The 17,323-nt window shown below is 42.2% G+C and overlaps 1 protein-coding gene across 2 annotated transcripts in view; it reads right to left on the bottom strand.

Moving 5' to 3' along the window:
• acss3 (acyl-CoA synthetase short chain family member 3) overlaps window positions 1–17,323 on the bottom strand; it is a 41,145-nt gene that overhangs the window by 4,436 nt on the left and 19,386 nt on the right. For both annotated transcript variants that reach the window (XM_044185365.1, XM_044185366.1), the window contains one exon: window positions 119–214. In XM_044185365.1, coding sequence (XP_044041300.1) covers window positions 119–214 — 96 coding nt within the window. The remainder of the gene's footprint in view (window positions 1–118; window positions 215–17,323) is intronic.

Raw genomic sequence — 17,323 nt, 5'->3', positions numbered from 1 at the left:
CATCTGTATCTGTAACTGAGGGGCAGCAATTTTGACTTAAGTACATTAAAATAATGTAATAGGTTTGTGTTTTGCGTGTACTGTAGCCGGGATGTGGATCGCCAGTTCTGACTCTTACCATTGTAACCTGGAACAGGTTTGCCAGCTTGACCTGCGGGTGGCGTGAGTGAGTTCCCCAGGCCAATACATGAGGAGGTGATGGCTGAACCAGTTTCTGATGAGAGACAGACAGAAAAAGAGATACATGAAGGCTCATATCTGTGTGGCAGACACAAGAGCTCTGGATCTGTGGTATAACGCCACAGTTTTGACACAACTTCATAGTTTTCTGGCTTTTCTGCTCTCTATGCAAATGTTAAACCTTCTAATGGTGGGCTGATCAGAAGAGCTTGTGTGGTATTGGGTTGCATTGCTTCTGTGAGCAGCCTTAACATACATAATACAAAACTATGACAGCTCCTATGGGCTCTCGCTGACTCCACCACCCCACTATGCTCCACTTACAGCAAAGACTGTTTATCAGCCCTACTAGCCCACCCAGAGAATGAATAACAGAATCGATCCAGCTCAGTAGGCAAGATTACATCAGAAATAACACAGCAGCAGACTAGCCCAAGATCCGCATCTGTCAGTCACTCGGTGTTCGTCGGTTTCTCTGCGTGAATGCAAGAACAAAGATGCAGCTGAATGCTTCCATCTGTCTGTCATGTTTTACTTAACTCAGCTGATGTCTCAACTAACATGCACACAACATGTGACAGACAACACAAAATAACCTTCAACACAATATTTTCCATTGTTTTTCTACTACATATTTACATAATCTGGTGCATTTGCCCGTTTGTGCAAACAGCATGCACCTACAGATAGTGAAAAAACATAAGCAATGGGGAAGATTAATCTTGCAGACAAGACTGAGGGTTTCACTGGCTGAATCAGACATGTGACTACATTTCAGCCCTTTGGTTTTTTGACACTAATACAGTTTACAAATGAGGCAGCTAAATTACCTGTGCTGTCATTTTTCTTCACTAACATGCAAATTTATGCACAAGCAGTTCCAAAAGGTAATCAGATCATCTACCCTATAGGGAGTACATGCGGTGTAAATATGATGTTTCTGCCATGTATTGTTCTTGAGTTATTGTGGTCACGAGTGTCATGGCATTTTCCCCTGATAATATGCAAATTTATGCAGCAAGGTGCACTACAACCAAATCAGATCAGTTATTGCACAGGGGGGAGTAAACAGTTTCAATCATGTATTCTGCTAAAATATGCAGTCAGTGGTAGTGCTGATGGCAGAAGTGACTTGTCTTCTGAGAGGGCAAAGGCCAATAGCAAAACATTCAAGCTAGCAGGCCAGATATGCAAATCACAGCTCAGTCGATACAACAGTGATGTGCAAAAAGGCATCTTAGACTCCTCATTAAACCTTGAGGGAAAGCTACAGAGGACTTCACCAGGGTTACACACCTGTCAGCTACAAACAGAAAGACTGGGCTGCAGTGAGAACCTAGCCACCAAAATTACTTGAAAACAGAGGGACAAAATGTTACTTCTAGAGTTAAAGGTGCCCTGTGGAGTTTTCTTGTAAACAAAGTTTCTGTTTACATTCAGTGTTACTCACCAAAATTTATTGTCAGTATCCTTGAGGTCTAACCTTGAGGTTGAATGCATTTCCTTCCTTACAAAACTTTTACAGAACCTGCCTTGTTTACGTCCATGCTTCTTGGTGCATTGCTACCACCTATCGATCAGTGGAATAGTGTGAACCATTGGCAGACTTGTCTACTGCGTCCTTGTGCATGTGTACGAGAACAAACAAAATGGGTACCCACTCATCAACATTGGTACTACTGGTCAGAAACTCCATGGGGTACCTTTAAGTTGCAACATGTGAAATGCAGCATCAAAATTTAGGGTAAAGGAGGAACAGGATGTTCTGATCATGAAGTACCTCTAAAAAGTAAGATCTTAGGGAACTATGGGACATGAGGTCAACATGAACTAAGACAAAATCATCTCCAGCATCTTCTTAAGGTACCAGTTCTATCAATCAAAGTGGATTTAGACTGCCTGTTCCATCTACTACTAATCAAACAAGTGCAAACGGCTTTAGACCTGCTTCCAACTTCAGCACAGCAGGCTTCAAAGACATGAGCTCAGGGGCAGGAGGTTGCTGTTGGTTGAGGAAGGGATTAAGTTATCAAATGAAGGTTGTGGGGGGGGGGGTTCTAGAGTTGAACACATTACCCAACCACAGTGGCCTCCGAACTGGCAACCACGTACGCCTCATTCATCAGTGGCAGGTTAGCCACTCCCTACAGGGTTCAAAGGCCATCACTGTCAGCAGAGACAGCATTCAGCACCAATGAGATATATATATATATATATATATATATATATATATATATATATATATATATATATATATATATATATATATATAGTATGCCTTCAGGGGGACATTTAGTCCCACCCACCTGTTGATAGAGTAGGGTCATGACAGACTGATGACAGACCCCCTGTTGACCAATCATGACCTTTCCTTTCCCCTCAGGTGTGTAGCAACACAATACTCCTTGCACTGCAACATTTATGGCCATCATATAATTCGAATGGAACTAGAGCAAAGGGGAAATACTGTAACTTGTAAGAAAACAGAAACAAATTCATTATTATTTTTTTTTATTTATTTATTTATTTATTTTTTTTAAAGGTAACAAGGTTCATGGTTTCAAGGTCAGTATTAGTACTTTTGGATTGATTAAAGTTTGGGATAATCAGTATTTTGTGAAAAAAAGGCTCTTCTATTTTGTGCAAAATTAAAAAGTAAATGAATATAATTACAGATTAATATACAGTTACATGATAAATAGCTAATCAAACTGCATCATGGACCTAGATGACATCTTATCCACTAAATAATGAGCCATATTGGCACACCGATAGTTTGGTCTGACTCTGAAGGACGCCATAAGGGTCCTTTAAAAGCTCCACTGAATTGCACGCCGATTAGGGCTCGACACAACCACTGAACCGTGTCAGCATGAGTGGAGTGTTTAAACTTGGCTGTTTACAGCAGGAGCCAGGGCTCGCTGGCGGCGATTCAGGCCCAGCGAGTAAATTCAAAACCCAAATGAAAAAAGACAATATAATTGGACCTTGACATTTTACAAGGCATAAAGGAAGACAGCGAACTGGCTGTGCAGCTTTCAGGCATGAAATCAAACCTTTACATTGCAAAGATATCTCAATGATAATTAGTTGCATCACTAAGGCATTTTGTCCTTACATTTACATTAAAAATGGTAAGCGGACAAGAACAGCACTCTCTTTAGAAACTCTCGTTTCTAAAAGCTGATGTTGCTAATGTTGCTAATGTTTACCAAGAACTCCTAAGGTTCACAGTCAGCTCACGATATTCAGGCACAACAGACAATAGACCTAAAACACAGCAGTTGTTGTCCATTTACATTCCTACACCCCGTGGCTTAAAGAGGACAGATACAAAAATGATTAGAACATCTCTAAAATCACTTTATTTACCTGGGAACATTTTTGACAGTCTGGCATTTTGAAAGATTTATCAACATGCTACAGAGGTCTGCAGCAAATTGAGGAAGATTTAAAATTCTATTATTGCTTGAATAGGAAGACATTATCCCTACTGATGTAGAAATATGATTATGGACACCCTTAGCACTATGATAACTCAACAGTATCTACCAAGAAAACAAAGAGTTTCCCTACGGGGATCAATAAAGTATTTCTGATTCTGATTTCTGATTCTGAAAATCTTCTCCAATGGGGTTATCTGTCCAAAATGTGTCTATTTAACGGTCAAGATAAAAACTTCCTTGAGGTGAAACAGACTTCCACTGCTACTATTCTGGTCACATACACAGTGTGATTGTCTAACTAGCGGTGTGAGTCTTTACCACACACATGCACACCTTGGTATCAGTCTTCCTCTACTCCCACCTCTGTCTTTTCCTTTTCTTTTGCTCCTTCTCGCTCCCTCTCGCTCTCTTTGCCTCTGTACACAAACAAATCAATCTTCCTTCGACCTGTTGGAGATGAGCTTGGCCAGTGAGAGGCATTTTGAGTGTGATGAATGGGTTGAGGGAGGGGAGGGTTGTTGGAGGATGTGCGTTGGAAGAGCGGGATGGGCAATACTATGGCACCTTTTCAGCTAAGAAGCTGCTATCGAATAGCCGTGCTCATTACTAGTAGCTGGGGGGGAGGATGTCAGGAAAAACTGAGATGTCTCTCTGCTCCTGCAGTTTCTTTTCTCTGCAACTCCTAAAGCACTCCACTTCTTTCTAAAACAGATGAAATAACTGTCTTCTCCTCAATAAGACGGTGTAGTCCCTCATTCGTCCAGGGACTACACCGTCTTATTTTGAATAATTTTGGGCAGAAAACCGTGGATCTGGTTCGGGAACTCGAAAACACACAGTGTCCAGATGACTACGACTGAAACCTTTTCTACGATGTCTTCTCCTCAAACAATGTAACCCTGCCCTTCCATTCCTGCACACTGAGACACATAAAACCGACATGTGTTGAACACAGGCTCAATAGGAGACATTGGCCACAGAGTGAGAATGGGATTGATCAGGTTTAGAATATGAAACCTGAAAGAGGAGGAGTGAGATGCATGGTTGTGCTGAAACGTTGATTCACAGAATAAAAAATAAAAAGATTGCATCTGAATTATGAGTGTGCTTCACTAATAGGGGGGCCCACAACAGACTAAAAGGAGAGTGAACTATGGGCTTAAATTCACCAGATGGCCAGAAACACAAATCAAAATAACTGATAATGTTGCTCCCTATCTGCTGGTTGTGTAAAAAGGCAACTGCTTGCCAACAAGTTCGCTACTGGCCAGTGTCCGTTTCTGCTGCCCCAAAGTGACTAAAAAATAAGTTAATGCAGGTTTAAAATCTGAAAATCAGCATTTCATAGTTTCCTTTCAAATCTAATGTACTTGGCTACAAGTCAACCTATAATAGAAAATGTGTTACTGTCCAAATATTTATAAATAAGTGTGTAAAACTTGCTTCAAAGGCAGCCACTTAATTGGCTGACTTTCACTTTTGAATGTAGCTGCTCCATTGAGACATTTATATTGGGTGGCAGGTAAATGGTGTTGCTTGCACGTGCTGCCTGATGGCAGGTTTGTACATCTTCCTCCTAATTGGGCTTCTGCATTAATGTACACCTTGGATAACAGCACAAATGTAAAGTACAAACAAAAGTAAGAAATGGCATTGAGTTCTTTAGCTTGTCAGAGACATTTTGGTCCTCGGAAGGTCAGCAGTGAAGCCAACTGTTACCTACAGTAGCCAGTATAACACACAAACAAACAGCACTTGTCACTTAATGTGTGAAGTGTAAACAACAACCAAAGCCAAAGGGGTGCGTTCTGTACATCATACACATGCACAGCAGTGCTTGTGGTTGTCCTGGTGATGTGTGGTTGCTGAGGTAACTTGTCAGGAGCTAAACAAGATAGTCGACCCAAGGTCATTTGAAAAGACGGTGTGGCGTAGGACGATGAGAGGATGAGAACAGACAGAGAGAGAGAACAGATTGCAAGCTGCTTGGCCACACTCTGAAATATAAAGTTTTTTTCTTTTTGACTTTTTTTTTTTTTTTATATAATACACGTTTCAATTTTGCTTGCTTCAGTCAAAACTAAGAATCCATCTACCTCATATAGTAGTATGGTAGTGAAAGGGAAACACTATGAACATTTGAAATAGGAAATACTACTTTTGCAGCATACTACAGAAATGCACACACCAATACAAAACATGTCTAGCTTTAAGACAGGTGTTGTGTTATTTCTCTGCTTTTTCGCTGAGAATTTGAGTTCAAGAATGAGTGACGACCAAATCTTAATACAAACCTGTGGGATTAGTTCTGCTAGGAGTCTGTTGTAAACAATACAACAGCTCAGACTAAGACTATCATTGGCAGTCTGCTGAGGAGCCAAACAAGAAGAAACCAAAGGGTTGGTTAGCCAAGCCTTTCTGATTGGGCTGCATGTTAAAATCAAGAAAAACAACAAGTGAAGAAATGTTGAGAAAGAAGAGGGAAAGTAAAATGTGTGGGGAATCACAGTAGGTTGCAGCAACTGCAAAAGGTAGGTGAAGCCGCCCACCAAAGACAAACATGAAAGCAAGATGAGCAACCACGTATAACGTGCACACACACACACGCACACATCTAATGTGCTCACCCATTTACAACTCGGACTCTTCAAGGGATAATTTCATTCCATCAGCTAAAAACATTGCCTCCCTTATCATTTTTCAGACGGCTAGGCTCATTTGCTCAGAGCTAAGTTTATGCATACAAATTCACTACTTAACTTGCTAATGAAAGACCCCTGTTTTGTGCCTTGGAAATCTCAGCAGACAAATGCTACATTGGATTGGAATGAATGGCAGACGAATTCCCAGGTTAGAGAGCTGATGACAGCAGTCCCCAGTAAACAACGAGGTAACACAAACGTGGCACCTCGGCTCTTGAAGATGTAATTACAGGAGCCACGACATCTGCGCTTCTGTCTCTGCAGCAATGTAATGAGACCAAGTAAGCGACAGCAGCTTTCTGGTGCTTGGTGTTGAATGACATGAGGCACAAAGCCAAGGCTCCCACGCATCTCCCAAAGGTGGGCGACAGAGCACGAGGCTGACACGACTCAGGAACAATTTTACTGAAAAGAAATCTGATGAATTCTGATGGGGTTTTTCTTTTTTTCTTTTTTTTTTTTAAAAAGGAGAAGCTGAGGGACCTGTCTATGTGGAGAAAAGTGGTGGGAAGGAATACTAATAAAGTGAAGGAAAGAATTGGTGGGCTCTTTTTATAAAATAGAGTCTACCTAAGGGCAGGGCTGTTTTCTGGCTCCCTCAAGGGAGGTGCAGCCAGAAAACAATAGGCCTGATTACTGATTACTGGGCCATCATGGAAACAAAAGAAGTGTGGGGGTTAAACAGCAGAAACTCAGGAAGACTCCTTCCTGAGGGCAGGGTTTAAGTAACACAGATTAGCTTAAATTTCTGAGTTCTCAGACCATTTTTCACAATTGAGAATGACTTCCGGATGGGAGCCGAAACGTCTTGATTCTGAAAACAGTGTCTAGATGACTACGATTGAAACTTTTTAGCAAAATCTCTTTTTTTTTGTTGCATTATTTTCACTATCAAAGTAGTACCACAGACTCCGGCATGAAAGGGTTACAACCAATACGTTAATAAACTGACTACTGAGAAGCTTCTTGTGAAAACATATCCTGCAGGTGATGGTATGGTCAGATTTAAAATCAGCAGAGATAATATTCCTGTTTTGGTTTCAGGTTCAGGTGTCTGGTTAACCCGAGATAATCCACAGATATGTTGTGAGCAGTTTCATGTAGGAACAATTTTCTTTCTACCGATAGTTCCTGTGGATTATCTTGAGTAACTGGGTCATGATTTCTAGAAAGAGACATTGCTATTGAGTTTTTTTTAAATGTTTTTTTTTTTTTTGGTGCTTTGAGGACCACAAGCCGAGTGCCATACAGCCCCGTCATATTAAAAAAATGTCTACGGACGATATCTCCAAAACTCAGCAACTCACACCAGAACAATCTAGATGGATAAATAGCACTACAGGTAAGAGGAAAATATCTATTTTTGATTTTAGGGTGAACTGTCTCTTTAACCCCTGATACAATGTATTGTGGTGTATGTGCTGAGTTAGTGAATGCTGGGCTGTTAAAAGCCTCTGTTTTTCTTCAGTGAGAGGATGGTGTTTTCAAGAAGGCTGTAAAACTGCCATTCACAGACCTGAGACTTTTTTCCCCCCCAAGAGGAGGAAGAGAACGTGTGGAAAACAATCCTGTGCCAGCACTTGCATTTGGCAAAGTGCCAGGGAGAAGAAAAGCCAATTCTACAATTTATTTGACAGGACAGGTGCTTTGAGGAGGTCCAGTTGACTTTTTTAAGATAATTCTATTCTCTGTACAAAGGCATCTGCTGTCTGTTGGAAAGAGTCAGAGGAAAAAAAGACAAACAGAGAGAGACAGCAAGACACAAAACACCTAAAAACACTACTGTAAGTCCATCCGCCACCACTCACTGGTGAGGCAGCCAAACCCTGCCAACTGGAAACACACATTTGTTGCCAGGCAACACCAGTGACATCAGCAACCTTCATCATCAACCCCCTCCACCCCTTGCCAATGGCACTTGGTCTTAAAATAGCGCACAGATTATTATCAGGCTTTAAAATGGCAGACATTTTCTCATATGCACATGAGGGGAAGTGAGCTGGGCTGCCGGTGGCTTTGGGTGGCTTAAATGTGACAGACTATGCATGCATGTCAGTCTTGGGTGGATGGGGGTTAGCAGGTGGTTTTAATTAATGTGTGTAGGTCTGTGTGCATGTGAAAAAAGCATATAAACACAAACAATATAATGATAATAAAAGGTAAAGGGGAGAGATGGAGGAGAAAGCACAGGTGACAAAAAAAGGTGTGGTGTAATGTCTGGGCTGATGGGACAGGATGAATCAGCACATCAGATGACAGCGGGAGGCTGAGAAATGATTGAGTCTGCTGCACATGGGAATAACGAGCACACAATCACTTCCACTCTGTATCAGAAAACTAATCTCGTCTGCACCAGCCAAGCGTTCCAAAGTGAAAACTAATCAACAAGCTAAATTGGTCAAATTAGTCAAATTCTCATCCGTGAGCTTGTTGGCACAATTAAATATTTCCAGCAAAGAATGTGTAAATTTGGCATTGCATGCATTTGACAAATACAATACTAGTTGGCGTGATGCTAAACTATTTGTCTATGGATATGTATTCCACAGAAAATCCCTTGAAATTCAACCCTGCTGGCAATATTGTTTTAAATGTAAGGACCTGAGACGTCCCCTCTGCTATACGTCATGCTGCCTCTCTCCATGGCACCATCACGGTAAACTGGCTGTTTTGTGTCAGCTGACTCTTTCATTTTTCCAACCAGGGCCTTGTGCAGATCTAAGGAGAGCTCTGTTAGGAGTGAGCGAGCGCCACTAGCTCTTTGTGCAATGCGACTGTTTGCCAATCAGCAGTCATACACAGTTGGCTGCAAGGTAAGGAAAGCCCCCAGGGGATGGATGGGAAAATGTAATCTTTTCAACGTTACATGTATGCACCAGGCACAGTTGATGAACTGTTTCCAGTGTAGGGAGATGATGTCAAAGACAATGAACTGGATGATGCATCTTTTAAACAGGAGCTGGAAAACACTGTTTGATAAACAAATACTTTTATAGTGATGATACAGCAGCTTTACAATGAGGAGCTGGAGAATACACTTCAAAGGTCTGTCAGAGACAGGTGCCTAGGGAAGGGGTTCAAAAGTATTTTAATCAAAAATCAAATCCAGTGACAAATATTTTATTTCATTTATTATTAATTTAGCCAAGAGCCTTTCACTTGAAGTGAACTGAAATTAAACTGCATGTTTTCCAGCTGTCAATTACACATACACAGGCTCGCCCACTCAAAGCTGTAAAAGCTAAAGGAGCAACCCTGATGTACTGTACTACATCTCCAAGGGCCTATTTAGCTGCGACCAGCAGCTCTATAGCTCGTTCAGTCGGTTGGTGGGTCGGTCTGTCCAGAAAAATGTCCCCACCGTTTGGCGGCCACAGTTTTCACCCTAAGAGGCTGAAATTTGGCATGGAGGTCGTGTGTGTGTGTGTTCATGCCAATTGGCTAAAAGGGGGCGTGGTAATGGGAGTGGCCTATCACAAAAGGCTCTTAACATCCAAATGAATAAACAGAAGGCACATAACTTCTTTATTTTTATCTTATTTAGGGTTTGTAATTTCAGTTAGACTTTCCCTCTTCCTCGAGGTATTCCAATAACACAGACTAAAAACTTCAAAAAAAGATTAATAACATTACAAATATATTCAATATACAGTTGTATATTGTCAGGGATTTAATAGATTTGTTAGATTTTTGAGCAACAAATCCAGGTATGTTGCTAACCTGTTACCCGAACCCTAGAGGAACTCTTATTGTCTACTTCAAAAATTCTGTGTGCCACTCTGTTCACCTACTCTTCCCATCATTGCTCATGGTGCCTGTTTTCTCACCATCGATTACAGCTTTCGGCTGCTGAATATTACATTCCAGGATTACAAGCATGCTGGAAAGATTTATGTGCAGCTGCACTGGTGATTGATTTTGTTCAATTTCTATCTATTTTGCAGGTGACTACAAAGAGCAAAGTCTTGTACAAGTAGAAGGACAGATCTATCATTATTTATAGATGAAAACCAAACGTGTGAGAGAGGGTCATAGAAATGAATTGATTCATTGGAAGCCAAAAGATGCTAACAAACTTTTCTTTTCAGTGTTTTGACTATAATGATTTTCCTCGAGGAGGAGTCTGTCTCTCCTTTCTGTGATAAGTAAATGAGCTTTGAATGCTAAACTGCTTGCCATTGACCAAGTTGCTTCTCTTCTGATGGAGGGGGAGATGAAGGAGAGTTGTCAAGGGACCAACATTGCTAAAAGTTGCTTGATTGATGTCCTGTCTCCAGAGAGACGGTCGAACAGTGTACCATGAAGCTCCAAGCAGGGTGACTCATGAACTCAGTCCAAGCAGAAGGAAACTGTATACTCACTGATTTTAATTTAGTTTATATATGCAGTATTATACAATAACATTGCATGAGGTTTTTGGAAGATGTCAATAGGTTTGTGACTTTAAAGTAATCAAGGTGCCCTTGAGCACCCTGTTATTACTTTTATAATCAACTAATTTTCCTAAAGAGACTAAAACCAATAATTAATTTATCCTGACAATAAGTAAGTTGGACTCCCTTTGTTGAAAGAATGAAGCAATGTATGTCACCCATTTTTGTACTACAAGTTCTGAGCATGGAACTTATGCATAAGCTATATCAGGCTGGGGCAATACTAATATGACAAATGAATTGTTGGTTTTAGTTTCTTCTGGGAAATTGTTGTCAAAAAGATACAATACGCTAACTGACTGACTGCGGCAATCAGGATGTGAAAAAGCTGTTGCTGGAAAACACAGGTGAGCTCAGACAGCTTAAGACAAATAAACTCTGAAAAGTTGCTCTGTTACTTCTGTAACTTCATAAAGAAATGACAAACTAATGTATAACATGGCGGAGTCTCTTTCACCCACGTATCTGAAGTCAAACTGCCTCAGACACACAAAGAGAAAGCAAGTGAGACGAGGAATGACCCACTCTACCGTGAAAAAGTGGAGAACACATTTGGATTGCAGCGCTAGCCACCAGCTGCCAGTTATTGAGTTTAGCAGGGGGTGAAGCCAATGGGATTTACACATCTAGACAGAAATCAAGAGGGCACCAGAGGTTTTTCTCCAAACTCAATAAATCACCTGGCAAGGATAGCCACTGAGTGTGACAGGATTTTGTCTGGGTGCATGTGTGAGGGAGGGAAAGGAAGTGAGATTCAAACTTGACTGGGAAACAAACAACCCTATGTTCAAGTAGAATGAAATGTTATCTCACAAACACTGAAGCTACAGTGTACTGCCCTCTGGCGTTTAGTTATAGTTTCTAGTCGGACTCATTTCAGTGACGGACCTGTTAGAGCAATAGCGCAGAAATCAGTCACGAGTTTGCTTCATTACACAGCTTGGTCAAATATGTGTCTGTAAGTAATTACACGTAAGGATTGTAGTTCTTGTATATGTATATGTTTACATTCAGTAACGTATTTACTACGTTACGTGGCTGTTTTCGTTTTCTCGCGTATGCTCCTTTGTTTTTCTGACGCTCTGATGTATCTGTTCAGCAAACGGGCATCGACACTTCGCGTCAGATTAATTAACTTAGTTGGTTTGTTTTCATCTGCTGATTTGCATAGGTTATGCATGTAACAGTGTAGCAGTTAGTTTGGTGATATAGAGAATATTGTTTAATTTTACTGAGTTACTGGGTAACTTTATATTTGATTGTAATAGACACAACAGACGTTACACTTTTGTAATGTTTATTTGTCCTTTTTATGTTTAGTTTTCCAGTCTTACAGACTTAAATGGAGAAAAGATTAAGAAATAAAACTGAGGAAGAAAAAAAAGAACAAAAGATAAAACGTCAATCCTCAAAATGACAAATGGAGTTTCTCTTCTTCATTGCTGTTAACTATCTGTCTAGCTGTACAAAGCAGACGTCGTACATGCGAGGGCAGAATAGTAAGAAGACACGAATGCACTAAGTTCATCACGAAGCAGTTCAACTCTCTACACTGATTCAGCGTTGCTGACCCATTGTCATCCAAGCAACCAGGATGGATGAACGGAGTAACACAGAAGAAACGCATCAGTCCTTGGTGACTAGATCCATCGCCCAAGCAAGTAGCAAATCATCAACAACAAGCTCTGCTGCACTCAGAGCTCGAGCCAGAGCCGAAGCTGCTCGCATGCAGGTTTCATTCGCTCAGAAAGAAGCAGAGATGATGGTCGAAGAAGCAACATTAAAAGCAAAAATGCACATTCTAAAGAAAGAAAAGGAGGCAGCTACAGCCACCGCAGAGAAGAAGCAGTGTTCGTGGCTGCTGTGGAAAAACCAGATCTAGACTCTCGCCATGACATTGACTTACCACTCTTGCCAGCCAACGCTGCACAACGGACAAGTGAGTATGTTTGGCAACACAGCTGTAGTGCATCAGAACCCATATCTATGCACACATCTTTACAACCTGCTGTAGAAACAGTCAAACGAGAAATGATTAACCTCAGAATCGACAATGAAGATTCTCATCAACAAATAGCTCCTAAAAATATGAAACCTCAACTAGCAGTGGACACAACTCAACATATTCCTGGAAACGTTCCTTCTGTACAGACACAGAAAAAGAGATATTTAGATCCACATGTAGATGCAACTGACCTGAGACAGCCTGCACTGCAGAGGCGGGACCCTGTCAGCTCCGTGAAGCATACAGCAGCCACGCCAGATGTTGCGAAATACCTAATGCGAAGAGAAGTGGTTACATCTGGTTTAACGGAGTTCGACGACCACCCGGAAAGCTTTTGGGCATGGAAAACTTCCTTTCAAAGCGTCATTGAGGAACTCACCTTAACTCCAAGAGAAGAGTTAGACCTCTTGATTAGATGGCTCGGGCCAACATCTAAGGAACAAGCAAAAAGAATACGAGCCATACACAGCCACAACTCAGCTGCAGGGCTAGACATGGTTTGGCAAAGACTAGAAGAGATCTATGGAACCCCAGAGGCAGTTGAGCATTCACTTCTGAAAAGGATAGAGGAATTCCCAGAATCTCAAACAGAGACAATGTGAGATTAAGAGAGCTTGGAGACCTTTTGCTTGAACTCGAATATGCAAAAGAAGGAGGATACCTCCTGGTCTAGCATATCTTGATACGTCACGTGGAGTGAAACCCATATTAGAAAAGCTCCCATTTAGTCTCCAAGAAAAGTGGATTTCACAAGGGTCTAAGTACAAAGAATACAACCATGTTTCCTATCCGCCTTTCATCTTCTTTTCACAATTTATTCGTTCTGAAGCCAAAATCAGAAACGACCCTAGTTTTATGATATCTCAAGCTCAATACCCGGGTCAACCAAGTCCGAGAGACCCACAAAATACAACAATAAAGCATCAGTGGCTGTAAGGAAGACTGGCGTGTTTTCCGAGGCTAAGGCAGCTTCTACAGGTTGTGTCGAAAAAGGTGCTACAGATCCAGACCGCATATGCCCTTTGCATAACAAACCCCACGCACTCAGAAAATGCCGTACCTTCCGTAGCAAGCCAATAGAGGAACGTAAAACCTACCTTAGAGAGAAGAACATCTGCTTTAGGTGCTGTAGTTCGACTCAACATAGAGCAAAAGACTGTGACAAAGAAATAGTATGTAAAGAATGTGGCAGCAAGACTCACACATCAGCTTTACATTCTGGTCCAGCACCCTGGTTCTCAGAAGTTCCAGCAGATCAAGGCGAGGAGAAGGAGACTCATGAGACTCCTCCTGAAACTCTCCCTGCAGTAACATCAAAATGTACTGAGGTTTGTGGGGGAAACACCAACGCCAAATCCTGCTGTAAAATATGTTTAGTGAAAGTCTACCCTGAGGATCAACCAGGAAAAGTAATTAAGACGTATGCAGTGTTAGATGACCAGAGCAATCGGTCACTTGCTCACCCTGAGTTCTTCAACCACTTTGACCTCTACGAAAAAGCATCTCCCTATACATTAAAGACTTGCTCTGGTGTTATGGAAACCTCAGGAGGAGAGCAACAAACTTTGTGGTGGAATCCCATGATGGAAAGATAAAAATCAAGCTTCCAACCCTTATTGAGTGTGAAATGATTCCAGATGACCGAACCGAAATTCCCACACCCGAAATAGCTCGCCATTTTCCCCATCTGAGACATGTAGCAGATAAGATACCACCACTCGATGAAAATGCGCAGATCCTTATCCTGCTAGGGAGAGACATTTTGCGAGTGCATAAAGTGAGGCAGCAGTATAACGGAGATCATGAAGACCCCTATGCCCAACGTCTCGATCTCGGGTGGGTTATAGTAGGAGACGTTTGTCTAGACCGGGCTCACAAACCACCCAGTGTCAGAGTGTATAAGACACACACACTGCTTAATGGACGGACATCCATGTTAAGCCCCTGTCCTAACAAAATTCAAGTGAAAGAGACACTTAAGAGAAACAACCCTCACCAACCAAGAATTCTGGAATGCGAATTAAAATGTGAGGAGACAGAAAAACTTGGAGCCACGGTCTTCGACAGCCACCCGGATGATGAAAAGGTAGCTCTGTCAGTCGATGATCAAACATTCCTGGACATCATGAACAAAGAGGTTTATATGGATCAGGCAAACAACTGGGTAGCACCATTGCCATTCTGTAAACCACGCCGCCGTCTTCCGAACAACAGAGAGGTGGCTCTGCGACGACTTTTATCTCTCCGACGAACTCTAGACAGACGCACAGACATGAAAAAACACTTTCTGGAGTTCATGGAAAAGGTATTTGAGAATGACCACGCAGAACTAGCATCAGAACTTGAGGATCATCAAGAAAGGTGGTACTTACCTCTGTTCGGGTCTACCATCCTCAAAAACCAAATCAAATAAGAGTGGTTTTTGATTCTAGTGCCAAACATGATGGTGTGTCCCTGAATGACGTGCTGCTCAGCGGACCAGACTTAAACAATAATCTGCTTGGTGTATTAATCCGTTTCAGGAAAGAGAACATCGCAGTCACCGCTGATATCCAACAGATGTTCTCTGCTTTTGTTGTTCGAGAAGATCATCGTGATTATTTGCGGTTCCTTTGGTACAAGGATAACGACTTGAACAATAACATCACTGAATACAGAATGAAAGTGCACATATTTGGCAATAGCCCCTCACCATCAGTTGCCATTTATGGTCTAAGGAGAACTGCACAAGAACATCAGGATGAATACGGCACAGACAGCAAGGAGTTCGTCATGAGGAATTTCTACGTGGACGATGGCTTGATGTCAGTTCCGACAGAAGAAGAAGCTATCAGCCTTCTGAAGAGGACTCAAAAAATGTTAGCAGCATCGAACTTAAAACTCCACAAAATTGCTTCCAATAGCAGCAAGGTCATGTCAGCATTTGCTCCGAGGACCTTGCCAAAGACTTAAAAGACCTCGACTTGGTGCAGATCCTCTCCCACTTCAGCGGAGCCTTGGAATGATATGGAATCTGGAGAGCGACAGTTTCGGTTTCAAGTATCCCATGAAGAGAAACCGTTCACAAAAAGAGGCGTCTTATCAACCGTTCAGAGCCTCTATGATCCACTGGGCTTCGTGGCTCCCATCATAGTTCAAGGAAAAGCTCTTATCAGAGAACTGTCGTCCAAAGAATATGATTGGGATGATCCTCTCCCATCAGACAAGCAAGAGTCCTGGAAGTTGTGGAAAGAGTCTCTTCTGGAACTAGAGAAGCTACACATCATAAGAAGGTATGTGCCTATCCCCCTTGTCTCATCTCAAAGTCGAGAACTCTGTTTATTCTCCGATGCTTCCACTCAGGCTATCGCTGCAGTAGCCTATCTGCGTGTCACCAATGTTGGAAACCAGTGCCACGTAGGATTCATTATGGGCAAAGCGAAGTTAGCACCGCATCCAGCCCATACCGTTCCACGTTTAGAGTTGTGTGCCGCTGTCCTGGCAGCCGAGATGGCGGACACAATTTGCTGTGAGATGGACATTGAGATGCATGCCGTGAGATTTTTCACTGATAGCAGGATTGTTCTCGGGTATATCCATAACACCTCCAGAAGATTTCATGTTTATGTTGCTAATCGAGTCAATCGCATCAGGAAATCAAGTCATCCACAACAATGGCAGTATGTTGCCACCGAACAGAATCCGGCAGATCATGCCACCAGACCAACGTCTGTTGACATCCTCAGAGCCTCTAACTGGTTCTCAGGCCCTGAATTCTTGAAAAGCGGCATTGAACCTCCACAAAGCAACAGCTTTGATCTTGTCGACCCAGAACTTGATGTTGAAGTTCGGGCCCAAGTTGCTGTCAATCACACCAAAGCTACAGAAGGTCAGTTCAGCTCAGCACGTTTTGAACGATTTTCTAGCTGGAAGAGACTGCTGCAAGCCATCAGAAAACTTATTCAAGTAACAAGAACACACGCCAAAACTCAAAAAGTGGGCGCTGTTGATGCACGTTGGCAAGCTAAAACTGTAGTCTTTCGTTGTGTCCAGAAAGAGTTCTATGGAGAAGAGTTCAAATGTTTGGGAGATGAGATACTACTCTCAAAAAAGAGTCCATTGAGAAAGTTAAATCCTTTCATCGATGAGGAGGGACTCCTTCGGGTTGGAGGACGCCTTACTAATGCTGACTTACCCAGAGATGAAAGACATCCTGTTTTACTGCCAAAAACTCATCACATCGCAACTCTCATAGTGAGACATTACCATGAGGAAGTTTTCCATCAAGGGCGCCATCTTACTGAAGGAGCCGTCCGGTCAGCTGGAGTCTGGATAGTGGGAGGTAAACGTCTGGTGTCTAGAGTCCTCTATAACTGTGTGACCTGCAAAAACTGAGAGGAAAGTTAATGGAACAGAAAATGGCACCACTACCAGCTGACAGACTCACTGCAGAACCCCCTTTACTCATGTCGGCCTGGGCGTCTTTGGGCCATGGAACATTGTCACTCGGCGCACTCGTGGAGGTAGCTCTGACAGTAAGCGATGGGCGGTGTTATTCACATGCATGAGCACGAGAGC

The sequence above is a fragment of the Siniperca chuatsi genome, linkage group LG23 (assembly GCF_020085105.1).
Source record: "Siniperca chuatsi isolate FFG_IHB_CAS linkage group LG23, ASM2008510v1, whole genome shotgun sequence".
NCBI classification, from domain to species: Eukaryota; Metazoa; Chordata; class Actinopteri; order Centrarchiformes; family Sinipercidae; genus Siniperca; species Siniperca chuatsi.
Note: the sequence above shows the minus strand (reverse complement) of the source record. Positions and strands in the feature narration are given on the sequence as shown.